General features: G+C 40.0%; 1 protein-coding gene across 2 annotated transcripts in view; it reads right to left on the reverse strand.

The window, feature by feature from the left end:
* Positions 1-3,160: 3,160 nt before the first annotated feature.
* Positions 3,161-19,690, reverse strand: part of nup214 (nucleoporin 214) — a 36,959-nt gene continuing 20,429 nt past the window's right edge. Inside the window, exons 24-36 of one of the 2 annotated variants that reach the window (XM_042508900.1) lie at positions 19,329-19,440; positions 17,199-17,262; positions 15,738-15,807; positions 15,465-15,537; positions 14,856-14,908; positions 13,203-14,753; positions 12,137-12,204; positions 11,823-11,997; positions 11,494-11,646; positions 9,058-9,229; positions 6,621-6,769; positions 5,342-5,375; positions 3,161-3,979 (exon numbers count right to left, since the gene is read on the reverse strand). In XM_042508900.1, coding sequence (XP_042364834.1) covers positions 3,943-3,979; positions 5,342-5,375; positions 6,621-6,769; positions 9,058-9,229; positions 11,494-11,646; positions 11,823-11,997; positions 12,137-12,204; positions 13,203-14,753; positions 14,856-14,908; positions 15,465-15,537; positions 15,738-15,807; positions 17,199-17,262; positions 19,329-19,440 — 2,711 coding nt within the window. In that variant the 3' untranslated portion in view covers positions 3,161-3,942. Of the gene's footprint in view, positions 3,980-5,341; positions 5,376-6,620; positions 6,770-9,057; positions 9,230-11,493; positions 11,647-11,822; positions 12,001-12,136; positions 12,205-13,202; positions 14,754-14,855; positions 14,909-15,464; positions 15,538-15,737; positions 15,808-17,198; positions 17,263-19,328; positions 19,441-19,690 lie in introns of both variants that reach the window. The other variant, XM_042508899.1, reaches the window with a different exon arrangement.

The raw sequence follows: 19,690 nt of genomic DNA on the forward strand, positions 1-19,690 counted from the left end.
AGCATGTTTACATATAACGCAGCTGATGCTAAGCAGTTACAATGTTTACTGTATTCACCATCCATATTTAGAGCATGCCAACATCTGCTAATTGGCAATAAGCAAAACAGTGTACAACTGATGGAAATTTAATTTGTTTTGCAGGTATTTGGCATGGATGTAAATAGAGAGAAGCTTGATTTCCATGGTATGAAATTACCCAGATCTTTTGCATTGTGGGGCCAACAGAGCAAGCACACCAGAGAATTCGGCGGTCAAGCAGCTAACTTCTGCTTTCGTGTTCTGCTAACTTGAACAGGGATAAAAATGATTTCATTGTGTGGTCACTATGTAAAATTGGCTTCAAAACCCGCCCTGAGGGCTTGGCATTTGGTCATAGACCAAAGTATTTTGACCTGAGGATGGTGCTGGGTGAAAAAAGTCCCTGATCATGAGGGGAACAAGAATGTTCGCACCAAATTTCATGGCAATACATCCAATAGTTGGGATATTTCAGTCTGGAGCAAAGTGGTGGATTGGCTAACAGACAGACATTGCCATCTCTGAAGCGATGCTGGCTAAATCTAACTAATATGGTTACAGATAACTTTGATGTCATGTTATGAATACAAGTGGTCTTAGTCTTATTTTGTTGCTCTGCAGAACAAGAAAAACAGACACTGTCTTTATGTCCTCCCTCATTCATATTTCTGAGTGTTTTTTATTGTAAAAATATATATAAAAAAAAAAACTTGTGAAATCTTTTAAACTTTCTCAACAGTGTGCCCACCGCGCTGTTCTCCAAACAGGCAAAGGCACCACAGTGTGAACACAGTGTGCAAAGAGAAAGGAAACATGGGGCTAGGACTCCCTGATCTGTTAGTGGATTATTGGATTTGGATTATCTGTGCAGACAAAATTACCCATTAGGGAAAATTGTAGCATGCTTTTTCAGAGGAGTTGATGCTCGCAAATGTACCAGATAACACTCACCTCAAACAATGGTGTGACCCCAGCAAATAGCCAGTACATTACATACATTAGGTCATTCGCTTGAATGACCAGAATCAGTAGCATTCATCACTGTTTATAGAAGTGCCTCAAGACCTTAGAGATGCACCCACTGTGAGATGATGAATATGTCAGCAAAGGAAGGCAGGATGTGCTCAAGTGCTGCTAATCATCACTCACTTGGGTTGGGGGTGGGGGGGCTGGGAGAACGAATGAAGGTGGGGTTGGGGGAGGGTTGCGAGGTGGTTTTGACTAAGCTATTTTTATCTGGATTCCATGAAGACAGCTGCCATCCTCCCGCGTGTTTGTGAGACTTTCCATCAACCGTAACATTGACACAAGAAACAAAAAAGAAGTGCTGTCACTACTGAATATTTCTGTATTATTTGTGGTGTAATAATAATAATAATAATAATAATAAAAACCCACTCTGCCTTTAATGCTTTCATAGAGGCCAGTTGTGAAGTGGGTGCTGAAAATCTCATAAGCTCATCCGCTTTAGCTGCAAGCATTACAGACTTTGGGCTCTGTAACTGCCCGTGTGCCTCTGTAATCTGCCAATGTGTCCAACTGTAATTCTTTACCTGAGACATCAAATAGTGCTGGTGCTGATCAAACGTCTTTGTGATCATCTATATGACGTAGCTTATCATGTGCAGGGTTCCCACACATTGTCATGGATAAAATTTCATAACATCATAACATTTCCTTGACTTTTCAAGGAGCCAAGGACCCTATATATATCCTTTTTTAAAGAAGACATGCCCTCGAAGCCTGGTTAAAAAAGTCTCTAAAATTCTTTAAGTTTAAAAAAATTAAAAAAAAAATTAATTAAAAAATCGCCAATCATTTCAGGGCATGTTTCCTTTAAAAATCAATGGTAAAATAAATACAAAATATACAGCCATTTACAGTTGGATGCCCCTCCCCCTGAGGCAAAAGTGATTAAAAATGATTTGACATGCCTAGTGGGTATACATGAACCGAGACGGACCGCAGGGAGAAATTGAAGAAACTTAACCAAAATGTCACACGCTGACGGATATTTGAGCGATGTTATGTCGTCAGCTACGGAAAATAAATTCACCGTTACGTTACATTTATTTAATAACTTATTGCACACCACACATTTCCATGATTTTCACTAGTTCCAGGACTGGATAATATGATTGACTTTTCCAGGTTTTCAATGACCTTGGGAGCCCTGCGTGAATCTTCACACAAAAAAGACATATAATTTATTTATAGCTTGTTATTTTTTTCACATCTAAAAAAACAGTGACTTTCTGCAGCAGTCTACTGTCTACATCTATAAAAGACTATTGGGGAATGTGGATCCGACCATTTCAGCATGCAGGGTGGGTTCAGGTCACATTTTATGACCCTCACATTCCCGTGCCACTTCAGAGCGACCACGACCTCTGCCACCCGTTTGGTGAGGGCCCGGAGATAAGGATGGACAGAGTGACAGTGACATGCTCCACAGCTATAAGCCGGGAATGTAATTCTTGTCGACGGTGGCCAAATGCCACAACATCTCGGCTCAGTACGAGCCATAGATCCCCATCAGCATTCTCCCGCAGCCCAATTTAGCTCTGTATGCGAGTCGGTGAATTCCTTACTGAAGATGGAGGAATGAACTGCATATCAAGGATTTAGCATCAATTAGTGAAGCGTGTGCACATAGCCCCGGGCATGCTGCTGTGCTATTCTTCATGCCACCTTGAATTAAACTGTTTAGTTTTGTTTGGCTAATATTCAGATTTTTATTTTCATCCATATTAAGGGAAACACAGTAATGCTGTTAGAGCTGTTACAATGTATGTCGAGAAGTTTTGCTATATGTTAAACTCAATAAAATGTTATTAAACCAAATCATCTCACATTGCGAGATAATTTGTAAGTTATCGTAGAAGCATGCAGCTTTCTTTTTTTAAACTCTTTTACTACTGCTTATATTGGCTTCAAAGAATGTAAAAGCACTACATTAGTAAGTAGGTCACATTATGATTATTAATGCTTGCCTTTGTTCTGTTTCATAATCATTACGGAGAATAAACATGATGAATTAGCATTAACTGGTTCAACTGGTTTTAGAAATAGAAACATTTTAAAAGACAAATAGTTTGTGAAATTTTATTAATTTCCATTTTTTTTCATGTAAAAAATATACATCAAGCGGGGGTTTTCTGCAAAAATCATTTGAAAAAGAAAATATAACTTTTTGTTTACGTCAGACCACAGGTTTTTATAACAGTTCAAAATATTGGGTTTGTTTTATTTTTGGTAAATTCTACATGGGTGTGCAGCCTTGACATTTATCTGCTATTGTACTGACAGATATGACTTGACTGAATGTTGATTTGTATAGCCATGCTAAGAGGACAATTTCTCACAATTCAGTGAAAAAGTGAATTGTTCAGAGACATGAAAGTTTCTGTGCATTTCATTGTTATAAAAGTGCAGAAACAAAAACTTTGGACATGAAACGACCCCAGGTGCTAAAATCACTGCAGAGTTTGAATATTATAACAAAGTATGTCAAGTCTGTAAACTGCATCCATGTGGAGCAATGTACTACATTTTCTGGAGGCTATGGAGCTTTGCAGTTTCTATGTTGCTCTAAAAGCTTGTAGGAAGCCTGTTGTTCCAGGTACCCCACACTAACCCGTCCTCAGTTTGCATGGACTCGATTCTCTTGTGTCCTAAAACACTGGGACGAGATATAAGCTTGCCAAACAAATATATATGTCTATGGGCTGCTTGAAAACTTTGTTTTAAAAATTATACAAAAGTTTTCTAAAAACAAAACGCAAGTATATCTATCTTCAAATTCACTTTTTTAAACCCAAATGCAACACAATCTTCACGTGTTTTCCCTTCACCCCTTATGTGGCACAAAGAGCTTGATTGCAGAAAGTACTGCGGCAGTGATGTGGAGGTTTGATAAAACTAGCTTCTCCAACTGGCAAATGTTTGTGCACTTGATCTGGAAGAAGAAATGACAGACAAAGCAGACAGGGTAAGATTATTGAGAAAGAGGTTCAAAGCTTGAAAAAGCACCGGTTGTTCTAGTAGTAGAAGAATTCCCGCCAGTACATTTTCTATTTGATGTTATGGTGCTTTTTTTTAACATATTGCAAGATGTATTTGACTATTTCTGTCAACATAAGAATAATAAAGCTTTAATTAAGCATTGCAATGACTAGACAGAAAATCTAAGCGATGCTGAGGAGCTGTTTTATTTTGAAAGAGGAAGATAAGAGGAAACTGCGGATTTTAAGGGGTTCACCAGGATAAACAAGCGAGCAGTAAAGCTGGACAGACACATCAAAAACAAACACAGACACCTCACATCTTGTGTAATTTATCAAATATTGCTATAAATGCAATGATTTTGTGAGCCAGTGATTACGTGAAAGTTTTACAGACTGACTGTTATCTGTTTTCTAATTTTGTTTTTGGTTTGTTTGTGGTGAGCTGTTAAATTATGATGCGAAAGGCTTTTTAAAATTTTGATCTTGAGTTTCATTATAGAGTTTTCATTATAGAGGCTTGTTCTGCATATTTGCAAGAAAATAATAATGATGCAATCCCATAAACATGCTCAGCTTAGCAAAGAAACACAATAAGCATGAGGCTGAATGCACTATGTGAGGAAGTCACAAAAGAACGACCCAAAAAGACGGAGAGAGGATTATTAACAGCCTGTGAATGTGTCCAATAGGCTAAGCCTCGTCTCCACACACTCCTGCACACTTCAGAGTGCATTCCACTGGAACACACCCCGGGGAACACTGGCTGCCATGTGACACGCAGCAGCAAACGGAGGGAGAAGCAGCATAAGACAGAGAGAGGTTGGAAGTGGGACGGCGGGATGTAGGATGGGAATGAAAATGTAATCACAAGAGGGCAATTAGTAAGAAAGTGCTACCCGGGCATTCAATCATGCACCACCCATCACAGGGACAGCGACTTTCCACAGGGGGTCACAAGGATGTAGTATGTGCAGCCCTGTACATATTTATTGTATCATTATTGTCTAACTTTTTAAAGCAAAGGTTGAAAGCACTGAACGCTCTGTATTTCAATATAGTGAAATAACAATAAAGCCGAGCCAAACAAAAATGAAGGGAAAAGACAGCGAAAGGCAATAAATGAGCGTAGATGAGGTGGTATTGAATCTGAAAGGCTCTGAAGGGAACCGTACTGTGGAATAAAGATGTGCTTCAGCAGAGTTCAAACACCGCAGGCACAACATGCTGCTGCCAAAGAGGAACAGAGAAACGTGGGTCTTTCAAATTTATTAGTTCACACACACAAGACTGGCCATCAAGTTGGCCACACTTACTGGTTTGAAGACCCAAAGGTGTTTCCAGAGAACCCTACAAAATAAAAAAAAAAAAGATGAATTGGTTGATTATAGCAATAATAAAATGATGACTGTTAGTGTATCTATAGCAAACAGATCTGCATACTGTGTATGGAATATGACCTGAGACAGGCAAAGCTTTGTTACTCTGGACTACCACAGACAGCAAAGATATAGAAAAGAGCAACAGGATGGTCTGATGTATATATATGTATATATATATATATATATATATAATATGTTTATGCATGATGACATGGCCATTGAAGGCAGAAAAGCAAAGGTGACTGAACAATTTAACCAGGGAAGAGAAACAAAAGACAACAACCTCATAAATAAGTGGGATGATGATAGAAAACTACATCTGCTACCAAATGTTAGTCATGCATGAGAACTTAAAACACACAAAGGGACATAGCCTTTCATATTTATAAGCATGATTTGTTCTTTTGAATATTCCAGGTCTCAACGATAAGTGTTGCCTGGGCCCTGGGTGAGTAAAATGTCACGCTGGGCTTGTAAATCTAACAACCAATTTTCCTGGTTGGGCAAGTGGTAAAAAAGAATTAAACACATTTTTTTTTTTTTTTTTTGGAGCTGATGATGGAAGGAGCTAAGGAGTGAACCATCTCGCTTCCCCCTGATCGTGGCTGAGACTTGCACATACACAGTCCTGATCGGGCACTTGCAAGAACATTGTGCTGGAAAGACGAAGTTTATGAGCTGGAGCCCAAGTGAGCAGTTAAATTATCCTGGAAACAGGATTTTATTTGGGTGGCATCAGAGGAAGCGGGCAAAACTCAGGGCAGGTCGGATAAAACTGGGTTGTCGTTGCCTTTGTTGTTAACTAATAACCTCTGTTAAGTAAAACAATTTGTATAGTGGCAAGTAAAAATTGACAAAAAATTGAATAAATGTTTGTTTTTATTTCTTTTCCGTCTGCTCTAAAATAATGTACTTCTATATTACCTACTAAAACCACTGAAGTGCACAGATATAAGATCAAAGGAAATTGTGATTTGCACTGTTCGCATGAGTGTATAGGATGTGGAGAGGTAAATACAGTACTGATCTCATAGAAAGATGCTTTGTGGTCATTACTATTCATCTGTACTGACGTTGGAAAAATAGCATACCTACTCCACTTGAGCCACTGACTGTGCTGCTTGCAATATTCAGCTGGTAAGCAAGGGGGTGTTTGAAGATGATGCAGGAAGAAAAGAGAAGGAAAAAAGGGCAGCTACAGTAGTTGTCTCACCTCCTGCCTGTGGCTGTTGTCCAAAGCCTGAGAAACTGCTAGGCTGCTGTCCAAACCCAGAACTCTGCTGAGCCAGGCTCCCGAATGAAGGCTGAGCGCTCTGATTGGCTAGTGCACCAAAGGATGGGCCGCTGGGAGGTGAGGCAAACCTGAAAAAGGAAGAAGACACATATAACGTGAAGAAGATTCAAATACTACAAAGACTAAATTAAAACAGATATCTGATACTGAACAGGGCTGATAGGACAAAATGAGTGACTATACTAAACCATGGATGTCTTTAACAGTCAGCTGCTTTCTACCAGCAATTTAGTTGCGCAAAGACAGAAAAAAAGGGATATAAACTACTTCATTTTATATATCCCTCGTTAAACTCTCCCCATGTAAGCATGCTACAAGTTGTCAGATGGTGTGTGTGTGTTTGTGAGGATTGAGAGATGGGGGTTTAAGCGGTAATCCCTCTCCCATTGACTCCCAAGGGAGAGAACAGGGAGAATAAGCAAAACAGAAGAGGGGGGGAGAGAGAGCAGGCCAGTTTAATCTGCTGGCAGCATGACCCTGGAGTGAGATTATCTGAGGGGAATAATCTAGTCCTGCACAGAGCTCCATAGTTTTGTGCTCGTATAGCCATGCTCTCTGGAACAAAACATGTACATTGCGGGTGCACAATGTTGAGAAAGCTGGAGTGGAAATGATGGGAAGGAGGAAAAGAACAAATAATCAGTTTTCCAGGATCTTAAAATGGAATTTCAGTTTAAATCAGACTGACTTGATAGCAGAAGTAATTAATTTTCAATTCAGTAAATTAAGATCATTCTTTCAAAACTAAAACTGCCACCTCAAGTCTTATCTGTTGTGATGAAAGAAAAAAGTGCTTTGTGGGTATTACAGTTGGAAAGCAGCCCCCCATAGTAGTTGAACAAGGTTTGATTGTGGCTTCCAAAACTCGCTCCATTTGGTTTATTTCATCACGTCATCACTATAACGTTAATAGAGGGTTTAACAACCTGGTGAATGCTGCTCTTCAGTTGCTTTATGTGTTATGCTTTGTAATAGTGCGCAGAGCAGGAGAGCACAGATGTTCTGATTCCAAAAAAAGCTGATCCACCCTGCAAGCAAAATCCTGCTGCTCTGCTCCCCCTCTCTGTGCTGCACAATAGGCCTGGTGACACGGACGTCCTCAAACTAAATAGTTGATTAAATGTGCTATACCTAGTTATTAAAAGGTTGTGCCAAATAAAACGTGCTGATTTTGCCTCGACTACCAGGAATGACTGAAAGCAAAGACAAAAAAAAGATACATCTGCATATTAGGGCTTTCGCTTTCTATTGAGAATGTGAACATTTGTGTAAATGTGACAGATAAAACACTCAAACTGTAGTGACCCGTCTGAATTCACAAGTTACTCTACAAGCATAGCAAACAGTTTGAAGTAGCGTTATAAAAAAACTGATTTAGTGTACATCAATTCTGAATATCTGCAATGGTTTCAACACTCATTTTCCACAGTATCGATACACTGGTACCAGCTGTGCTTTCATACTCTCTTATTGTTAATGTTAACTAAAGTCATTCTGCTGTTCTCTGCTACTAAGAAAGAAAAGTCATTGTTGTTATGCTACAGCCTTATTATAATTATCTTTAAATAAAAATTTAGTTTTGTGCACTCAATGTCAATTTTTCTCTGTTGTATCAAAAATCTATACTCTCGAAGGTATTGCATCGAAGGTAGAAATGCCAATACTGTGACAACACCAGTTTGAAGTAGTTTGCCTTATAATCCAGCAGAGGACGTTCTAAAAATTCCAAATCAGCTTGTCCAACGCATATCAATTAACTAAGCCAATACATAAAAATGGAGGACACTAATGAGCAACGCTGTGCTGACTGGATAATCCCAACACCGAATCATCTGAATTGAAGTAAGTGGAAGGGTGTGGTTCTGCACTGTAGATGGGGTGGGGTAGCATTTTACAACACGAGTTGTGTCTCCCTGGTGAGGTGTTTAGGGCACGTCCCACTGGTAGGAGGCCCCAGGGTTAGGGTTAGGGTTAGGGTTAGGGTTAGGGTTAGGGTTAGGGTTAGGGTTAGACCCAGGACACGCTGGAGAGACTATGTCTCACAGCCGGCCTGGGAATGCCTCGGGATCCCCCAGGAAGAGCTGGACGAAGTGGCCGGGGAGAGGGAAATCTGGGCTTCCCTGCTTAGGCTGCTGCAACCGCGATCTGACCCCGGATAAGCGGAAGAAAATGGATGGATGGATGGAGTTGTGTTTGAATTAATTTGAATAAATTATGTGTCTGGTCAAACTACAATAATAAGTCAATAAATGTGCCTCATTATCTAACATCAATCTATGTATGTATTCCAAGAAATATGTTTGTAGTGAGCCTTTTTTTCCCCAAAAAACTTTCACAGAGCACATAAGTATCTTACCCAAATCCTCCCATGTTGGCAGCCGCTGTTCCCTCTCCAAAAACTTTACCAGCGGAGGGACCCATGTTGCTGCTGAAGGACGGGCTCGAGCCAAATGTTGCTCCTGCACCAAATGCTGGGGGACTACCAAAGGATGGGGGACTCCCGAACACCGGAGCACTGCCAAATCCACCTGGATTGGGGAGAAAAGATAAGTGCTAAAAAGGTTTTATGGTGTATCTATAGTGTATTTACATAGGATATTTCACCTATGTGGGGGGTACTGAGCAGTTCTGTTTGGACATCTGTAATATGTGTAAATATGACTATGCATACATCCCACATGTGGTCTAAACCAGGGCTGAGATTGCCTACAGGGTATTACCTGCACAAAAGTAAGTGGATAGAAAAATGAGTTAATTTTGTTATAAATATTTCTGATAAAAATGTTTTTCCCTCTTGTATCTCATAAGTAAATGTCTGACCATTGTAAATACAGTATTACGATATTGTGTCTTGTGTTCAGTACATTTTTGTTTTGGAACAACACACAGAGGCAGCTCAAAGACAGGATGAGTACTTCACACCAGCTCAAAGCCTCAGAGGTAGGAGCGGCAGGGGAGAAAGGGTAGACTGAAATTACAGCCTGGCTACCAGCATGCCCCAATAAATAATTGATTGAGCTAATGTAACAATATTACATTGCCTGTACATGGGCCAGTGATGGGGCATTAGTGTGCTGAGTGGTACCAGTATCCCAGCGGAGCAAAGGGATAGCTTGGATGGCTGCTAATGCAATGACCAAGGTTTAGTTTTTTGTTTTGTTTTTAACCAAGATTCGCAAACAAAAAAGGGAGAAAAAAAGTAAAGCTCAAAGTAAAAAAGTAAAAGTACTAAACGTAGCTGTGAATAATCAAAAATAGTTTATTCTTCATGCTTACACTTGCTCTGCATCTTATCTAATTTGCACTTGATTCATTCCAATTAGTTAATCTGGTAAATAATCTTGGAGCCTGGAAATATATGAGCATAGTGAGTCCTTTAGACGATGTAAAATATCTAAATAAGAGAAATATTTTTCTTTTTGTTTTCACAAGTAATAAATGAGAATCAGCAAACCAATTTTACAGCAGTGACACAATAACCCAAATAAACCACACGACTTTACACTGTAGCTATTTTTGTGCCCTCAAATCCATTGTTGTTCGCGTTAATGTGAGGAAGGCGTGCTCAAATCTGAGAGCAGTGTGCAAGCATTTACACATGCCCATTTTCCAGGCCGCAATGGCTACACACTGAGATAAACTAAGTTAAATTTTCAGAATGCAGCAACGCACGCCATGAGTCATGTCAGGAGAAAAAACCAAACTCAGTTGGCAGATATCTCTCCTTTCTTCAATAAATATTAGTCTGTGGTAACAAACGGGGAGTGGCTGATCATTTTAGTGCATGGCTACCCAAAGCTCTACATCTGTCCCATGGACAAAATTTTAATACACACTTGTAAAACAAAATCAGCCCCAAACTTGGGATTTCTGGTGAGTAGGATATACAATGCTAGTTGTGGTTGCTTAGTAACATCAGGCGCAACCTGCCTCTACACCCTTGAAAGTTGGCACAGAGTAGGCTTAAGAGTAGCACTCTGAGCCCAACCTCACAGTTTCCAGGTGTTAAAAGACATGGCATGTATCCCGGCTCTGACTGACATTAACAAATAAAACCATAAATTATCAGCAGTAATGATATTACTATTTCAACTACTATGTAGAGTAAACAAAAGTAATGAAAATTCACTTTAATCTACACATTTTTACCTATAACACTGCAGAAATAGCCAAGATACATGCACATCACTTAGATAAAATGACAGTTTTGATATAATTAGACTCTTTAAGGTAATTTAAAGCTTTTAGTGTATCAAATGTGCATATCTGGTGGGACTTGTAGTTTTGAGAAGTAACATTGCATCAGCTGTATTCTAGCAGGTTATGACGGAACATGACTACCTCACTTTCTGCTCTGCTGAAGCGAGGAGATAAGGGCACTTGCTGCAGCTCAGGTGATAAAGGAGAATGCAATGTCAAGAGACAGCTGATGTGTATAATGCGATTATGTATAGGTGCCCTGGGTTTCTATAACAGCCATCACATTATCAGTGAACTGCACACATCAGTGAACCAGAGCACGTTAACCAGGCCCCGAAAAATGTGACATAACAGAAAATATCATAATACACGCCCAATCACATTAAAGTGTGTAAGCGTGGAATTATGAAATAATCTTTGATCTAAAAACACAACTATTTACTTTTGCTGGGCCAGCGCTATAAAAAATCTGATAAAATGTTACTTAAAAAATACAAGAAAACATCATGGAGTGGTAAAAAGTATTTTACACAATAAGAACTGAACGAAAGCACTGTAAGAAAAATAAAAAGCAATATGTGGACATCTGTACCTGCTTTTGTCGGAGTAGAGAAGGAGCCAAATCCCTGGGATGCTACACTCCCTGAACCAGCACTGAAGGTCCCACTAGGTTTCTGCTCAGCAAAGGAGGACTGACCAAACCCAAAGGACTTGGCGCCGCTATTCCCAAACAGACTGTTGGTACCTGGAGGAGAAACAGGCAGATAAATGTATCTTTCAAGAAAATTGGGGTTTGTTTCTGGTATAATTGCCATTTGGGTTGCAGTGTGGTAAAGGTATAACATTCATTCAACAATAAGTTAAAATAAAAAATGTAAAAAATCATTAATCCTCATTTTTTTATAGCTTACAGTAGCCTACCTGTCTGAGCTGGTTGTCCAAACCCTCCTGTGGAGGCTGTGGTGCCGAACGGGTTCTTGTTGGCAGCGTCTTCGCTAGGTTTGCCTCCGAGTCCAGAAAAGAACCCTCCACCAGCAGCTGAGCCCGCTGTACTGGCTGCATTTGAACCAAACAAAGTCCCACCGGATGGTGGTTGCTGCTGGGAGAGAAACAATACTTATACAATGTGTCCAGAAGAATGGGATTTTTCATTTAATTGTCAGACAATACTATTCATAGCTTGCTCTATCAATAAAAAACAAAAACAAACACTTTTTAGAGATAGAAAATGATACCTGTCCAAAAACACTCCCGCTGCTAGCTTGTTGGCCGAACACAGGGGTGGCTGAAGAGCAGCCAAAAGCTGTAGCAGGAAGGAAAAGAAAAACAGTCAGCACTGAGACATTCATGTCATGCAGCAGATGATCCCACATACACGTTTTAGACCTAAAATAAATCATTCAAAGCTAAGTGTTTAAAAAGTCAGATGATCAACTTCAAATGTTTGAAAGAAAATAAAGTTGCGTCTAACTGCTGAGCTGACACATCAACCATCAGCTGTCCATAGAGACACAGACATTCCCATACTGTGCCGGGAATTTAGAGAATCTTTGGGAATGGGACAACTCCCCTTGTGCCACTCTCCTTACTCAGACTGCCACACCACCCCAAACTCACAGCTGGTACCACACCTCCAACCCACTCACACAGAGAATATACACCCTTATATACCCACCCTGATAGACATAATACAATTAAGAGGTTTTTAGATGTTATCTAACATTGTCAGATATGACTTTGTAGCTGTAGTTCTGATTAGTAAATATAGCACCACATTGAGTGACAATGGAAAAAGCGTAAAGTTTGAATATGAGAACTTTGTACACCCCCTAAGTTTCCTTTGGTCTAAGGTAGGTTAGATTTAAAGCTTTTTTAAGGTCACTTGAGAACATGAAACAACATCAATTACTTCGGTTTAGAGAGAAATTTTCCCAAATGCTTATTGTGATGTAAAACACGACTTCTTTGGTCTAGTTAAACAATAAAATATATATGCTGTGCGGTTATTCATGGCACCACACTCATGGGGCGCAGAGCAAATTGTTGTCACAGACGGAGCAGCAGAACTTCATGCACAGTGAAAGTGAAATTTATCTATTCATTGTGTTGAGTCTAAAAGTTTGCTTTCACTCACATTGCTCCTCCTCTTATCCATCTATCTAATCAGCTCTGACCAGATCAACTGATCAGTTATCTACACTGCAACTCAAACTGCTGCACAGGAATAAAACCAACTCATGATCAGATTCTGCGTGAAACACTGAATGAGCAGTAAAAATGTAACTGCAGACCCACACTCACCTGCGGGCTGTCCAAAGCTGAATCCTGAAGATGAGGATGTGGTGGTGTTACTCCCAAACACAGACCCTTGCCCAAATCCAGAGCTCTGGCCAAATGCTGGTGCTGTGGTTTGTCCAAACAGCCCTGAACCAGTGCTGCTGGCTGTGTTGGCGCTGCTCGTGCCAAAGGAGAAGGAACTAGCATTGGTAGCAGTAGCAGCACCAAAAAGACCTCCTCCAGTAGTTGCACTGTTAGAACTTGCTCCAAATGCTGACTGACCAAAAGAAAAGCCAGTGGCTGTTCCAGTGTTGGTGGCGGGCTGGCCAAAGCCACTCACCTGGCCAAACACAGATTTACCAAAACCAGTTCCAGTAGATGTACCAAAAGCAGTTGAGCCAAATCCTGTGGATGTCGGGGCTGAAGGGGCTGAGGGGGCTGAAGGGGCTGAGGGAGCTGAGGGGGCTGAGGAGGCTGGAGGTGCAGCAGGTTGCCCAAACACAGTGCTAGCAGCAGTAGTTGTTGTACTGTTAACAGCAGTCAGGACGGGAGTGGTGGCTGCAGCAGCAACTGTGCTGATAACTGGTGTAACTCCGAGGGAACTGCTGTCAGTTGTCGCAGGAGCAGGCTGAGTGAAAATGGAACCTGGTTTTTCAGAAGTGGGCACCTGGAAGGCTGTTGGAGCGGCCTGGGAGACAGGAGCTAAGGCAGCGGCGTCAGCAGCTTGACCGGGCTCAGGAGCAGTGGTGGTGCTGCTGTCTGGGGTGGCTTCTATTGTGGGAGCTGTACTGGCTGGTGTTGGAGGGGTTGCTTCAGTTGTGATGGAGGTGGAAGGGTCAGGGGTAGGGGCAGTTGTAGCCAAAGGAGGAGTTGGTGCTGTAACTGTGGCTGCTGTGGTTTCTGTGACGGCTGCATTCGCTGCAGGCTCAGGAACTCCGATGGGACTGAAGCGCTCAGTATCGGGTGCAGCTTCAGCGTCTTTTTCAGGGGGTGGAGTGGGTTCTGAGGGTTCTGGGGAAACTTTTGGTTCCTCTGAGGACTCTGACGGAGCTGCAAGAAGACTGCAGAAAGACGTTGGTAACGCTGAGGCAGTTGAGCTGGGCTGGGGAACAGAGAATGCTGGCTTGGGGTTTGGTTCAGGGGGCTTGAACAAACTGCCTGACACTGCTCCTTTGGACAAGTCTGCTCCTGCAGAATCTTCTGCAGACTTTTGGAGACCTGCACCAAAGCTAAATTGTGCTGCTCCCTTGCCAATACTAAGACCAGATTCCCCGAAGGTAAATGAGCCAGCAGCAGGTTTGGTGGCTGAATCTTTTGCCTCTTCTCCGTGGCCCACACGTAATCCAGAGAAACAGCCCAGAGTCTCTCCTCCTGGCTTAACGGGCTGTGGCTCTATCCTGAGGGGAGTTGTGGTGGAGGCTGCTTTGTCCCCCGACATGTTTGAAGGTGGGGTGGGAGACGCTGTGCCAAGAGCAGGGGAGGTGGACTTTGGGGTGAGGGAGAATGGCTCCTCTCCAGTATGGCCAAACATCACTTTGCCATTTCCACCAAAGGAAAATTTATTCACATCCTTTGCTGGAGAGAGACACAAGGGGGGAAAACGAGAAAATGATGAGGGCGTGAACATTTGAAATCATCCTCCAACTATCTGATACCAAGTTGCTGTATTGTTTTTACCTTGTGAGATTCCAGCTCCCTGTGAGACAGAAGTAAAACTGAAGCCTGTGGTCCTGCAAATGAAAACATAAGTCACAATGAAACAACAGTGAGAGCATTTTTTGCTTCTGTAAAATGACAAAATTCCAAGTAAAATAGAATATGTGGGCAGGGTATGATTTTAAGACAGATCTGATTAAATCACAGGAGTATCTGCAGCAATAGGAAGCTAATCACCTCCTACAGTGTGTGGTTAGATTAGGAGTCAAGGGCAGAGGGAGATATGGATCATTTAGGTCTTAACAACTCTTCTGGAAAAGTACACAACCCATGATATTGCTACAACGGTTAGGGTCAATTACTCTTTTATGTGATGAAAGGTGTTAAGTTTGTTGCCCCAAATTACATTTGATTGGCTAAATAATTTGATGTGTATCCCCAGGTGCAGGACAAGACATCAACAATATTTCAACAGGAGGAGAAAAGAGAGGGGATTTGATATATGAATACTCAAAAATGTTTTTTTATTTCACTTTGTCTTTATGATAAATAAAATAATTAAAATATACAAAGACATTAGGCGTTCTTTTTTATTCCGAATTCTTTTTTATTTTTTATAGGCTGACTTACCCAAAAGAGAAACCTTTGCTTTGCTCTGCTGAGCTAGCAGGGGCCACTGAAACATCGGTTTTGGATGACTGACCTGAAAAACAGAAGATTGTGAAATCAATCACAAGGTATTATATGAGGTGTCAGCTTGCGAAATGAAATGTCAGGATTTTGGACATTTATGGTCAAAAATCATAAACAATATTCTTGACGGCACTTTTGTGTTACCAATTCTGGGCAAAAGGTAAGAGAAAATTTTGGTATGTATGACAAGCATATCTAACCGATGCTTACCAAACACAAAGCTTGTCTGTGGGGCAGCTGTGCTTTCAGCAGGAATCTTCTGGACACCTTGGGTAGGATTCTGCACAGACAGTTTTAAACAGGCTTTTACTATTAGCATTTCATTCTGCAAAGCCGTAACACAGGAAAAAAAACTATCCATTATGTCTATGCGATTAAGAAAATCATTATGCAAGCTCCTTTGAACTAAGCTGCAATCCTGAAGGGACAGTTAACACCAAAATCAAAATACATATTTGTCTTCTTACCTGAAGTGCTATTGATCAGTCTGGATTGTTTTGGTGTGAATTGCTGAGTGATGCTCTAACATATGCCCTAAAGGGCCAATTCACCCTCAAAAAAACAAAACACATTTTCCTCTTACCCGTAGTTCTTTTTATTTATCTAGATCATTTTGGTGTGAGATGCTGAGTGTTGGAAATATCTGCTGTAGAGAAATCCACCTTCTCTCCAATACAAAGGAACTAGATACCACATGGCTTGGGGTTTGTGATTTCTTGAAAGAGATGTTGCTGTTGAGATTTTCAAATATATACTGAGTGTCATCTACTTCCATTATATTCAAGAGAGGACAGACATCTCTGCTGCCTGTATCTCTAACACTGTAATTCACACTAAAATAATCTACATTAATAAATAACACGACAGGTAAGAGGGAAAACATGTATTTTCGATTTGGGGGTTAACTGTCCTTTTAAGGCAGATGCAGAGTAAAAACCACCATGTTTGTGCACACATGTAGCTGGATATCAGCATGTTTGGATCATTTCCATTTAATTGAACTTGGACCTGAGCAGCGATGAAGATTTGTGCGAGGAGTTCCCCTGTCACCCTACTGCAATTTGTAACATCAACATTGGAAAGAGCTGGGATATTTCTCACCCATGCAGTTTATGGTCTGTGTTCACATGCAAAACTCTCAGCAATCTGTGAATTCTCGCGAGTTGAATGTTCCTTAAAGTTGCAGGGAGAGGGATCCTAACACGAGATTTGTTTCATTTTTGACTATTCAAGTAACAGCTTGTAAATACATTGAAGACACGTATGAGTGGCTGCACAAAGCAGTTGAAAATGTGAACCTCTATAGATTGTCAAATCAATGTTGTCACATTTCTTTTAGCTGATGTGTTTATTAGATAAGCAGACTGGTTGTTTTTTTAAGCATATGTGGTAAAGTTGTCTAATATGGGAAAAGTGATTATGTTCTTGTCTCTGTTTAGGTTTTTTTTTTTTTTTTTTACAATGCTCACATTGTTATTTATTTTCATGTGCTTCATCAAGAGTTGATCAATTCCTGAAAATATATCTAACATTTGAGCCATTTAAAATGTATTTCACAGACTATTTAAAGCATAGTGTGTCACTTGAATGAGAGATATAACTGTGTGGGTGTGCAAACATATGACAAGCTGTATGACAGCTTGGTGAGTGATGGACAGATGTAGTACTTACTCGTTTGGCCTGGTTGGCAGAAACTGTTGCAAAGACGGTAGCAGCTGGATCTGGTACTGATGAGCTGGAAAAACGAGCAAAAGAAAAAGAGGAGAGAATGTTTAGGTTTGTTTTTAATTCTGTCCACATAATACAAATACAACAAACACCTTACAACTTCGTTAAATGAAGTGTTCATGTTCAATAAAAATTAAGTATCCACAACTAAAAACCTGGTTATCAAATATTTGTGTAGGGTTGGACAATAAATGTAATATATATGTAATATTTATATAAAAGCTATGATATGTAATATCATAGCTTATCATCTCTATATCTAATTTTTTTCAGGACAATTTTTATACTGATTGCTTAGTTCACAGTGCAGGTTTAAGTTAATGATAATTTAAACGTTAGCCACATCTGATCTCTACATGGAATTTTAAATAATTGGGCTGGGAATGTATTGAAGAAATGTCTAAACCATTACTGTACTGTGAGATAAAGAGTATGTTAGTACAAAATCGGGTAAAAGCCTACTTTCATAATCATCTAACTCTTACAATGCCTTGCTTTGCTCGTTTGTTATTGTGAGCAGGCTTTATTTGGGAAAAGCCCCAAGGAGGGATGACCCGCTGAAATATCAAGCACAAAAATGGAGCACAGCCCAGTGAGGCAGAAAGAGTAAGGTGCAGGAGACTGGAGGGGGCAAATCAAGCGAGTGTGAATAATGGAGTGAATAAAGAGTCAAATGAAAGAAATGAAGAAAGGGAAGAGAAGGGGATAATGGTACGAAAAGAGACAATTAAATAGTGTGCACAAAGTGCAGTTTAAGTATGCACACTGTTTTGGCCCAACGCTCCAGCATATGTTTTTAAATGAAACTGTAAACTATAAAGGTTACAGTGTTGACTTTCATCTGCAGCCTTATTAATGCAACCCACAAGGGTAAAAAGGCCTTCCTATAAATTCCACACATAAACATATACTAGATAACCCTAAAAAGGCTGAAAGTTAACACTTAAACTTTATAGTCATTGTTTCATTTAATAATCCAGGGTGCTGGACTAGAGCCATACCAATAGAAAACAGATTTCAGTTATAATACATAACAGACTGCATGTCACATAGGCAGGATGATACACAAGACAATCAAAGCGAAGTAAAATGTAAAAAATGAATTCAAAAGTGAACAGTAAAAAGGTAACCCTAAATTTAAAAATTCTCATTGTATGATGAGAATATGAAAGAGATAAAATACTGCTGGCCTCTTCCATTCGCGTGCATAGCTAAGATGGTGAAGTCAGTGACCTGATAAATCTATCTGGAGAGACACCCTCAGCAAAACAAACAAACAAACAAACAAAAAACAAACAGTGGACCCCTCGAGTGACAGACTGTCTACTCATTGTCTCTGAAAGAGATCCATATGGATGCAGACATTTAACGCCATAAATATTATGTAAATTGTTTAAAATTAGACAGGAATTACAGTGAAGATTAGACAGATAAAACAAATAGATTAAACATGACTTAACTAAAGCCATTGAGAAACAAAACAAAGTGGAATAACTGCAAAATCCTAATTAACTTTATCTTCCATGTCAATTCAAATGTGACCTGGACCAAAAAGTCTGCAATTCAAAGTGAAATGCATTAAAACCAGTTAGAAATATTATAAATTTAAAGTTTTGAAGTACTCAAGTGATAACCAAACTGCATGCCCATATGGCAGACAATGACCGAGGGGCTAACAGCTAAAGTGTGTTGTCAGCGAGTGACTAAAAACTACAAACACTGAGTAACTGTTCAGTTATTCTGCAATATACGATGAAGAAAAGAGTAGTTTCTGCCAGCCATCATTTTTTAAATCAGTTCTAGTGACCGGTTCTCTATACAGCTTACAAATTACAACAGGTTTAGTGATGTCATGGTCATTGTATCATAAGAGCTGTTTCCAGACCAGAAAACTCCAGCAAACACGTTAAACTTTTGAACGTATTCCTGAGTTTGTCATATTTTTTTTTACCTATTTTAATCTGAGACCAAAACCTCCTCTGCCCTTACTCTCCAAACTAAATGACATTTACAATTAAGTAAATTTCATGGCATAAAAAGAAATCTACATCTTTTATATATTGCGATTTTTACCTCATAATATTGGAAATCGGCATAGAAGGCCCCTTTTCCTTCAGCTCCTGGACATTGACCACATGAGGAACAGTCTTCAAAGTTGACTCTGTCAAAGAGGTACTGACGACAACTGGAACACAGACACAAATGCATATATGAGCAATTAACACACAACGATGTGAATAGACACACAAAGTTTATATTTTTTAAAGAACATACCAGTCAGGTGTATTTAAATGAATTTAATGCTCCCATAGTGATTTAAGCCTGGTTAGAATTATACTTAAAACATTTAGCAAGTGATTCACAGATGTGATGTGGCACCCATTACACTCGGACATAAGATTCCAGGTTCACATTTTGTGGTCTGGAAGTCTGTG

Source organism: Plectropomus leopardus, chromosome 20, assembly GCF_008729295.1.
Source record: "Plectropomus leopardus isolate mb chromosome 20, YSFRI_Pleo_2.0, whole genome shotgun sequence".
Classification (NCBI taxonomy): Eukaryota; Metazoa; Chordata; class Actinopteri; order Perciformes; family Serranidae; genus Plectropomus; species Plectropomus leopardus.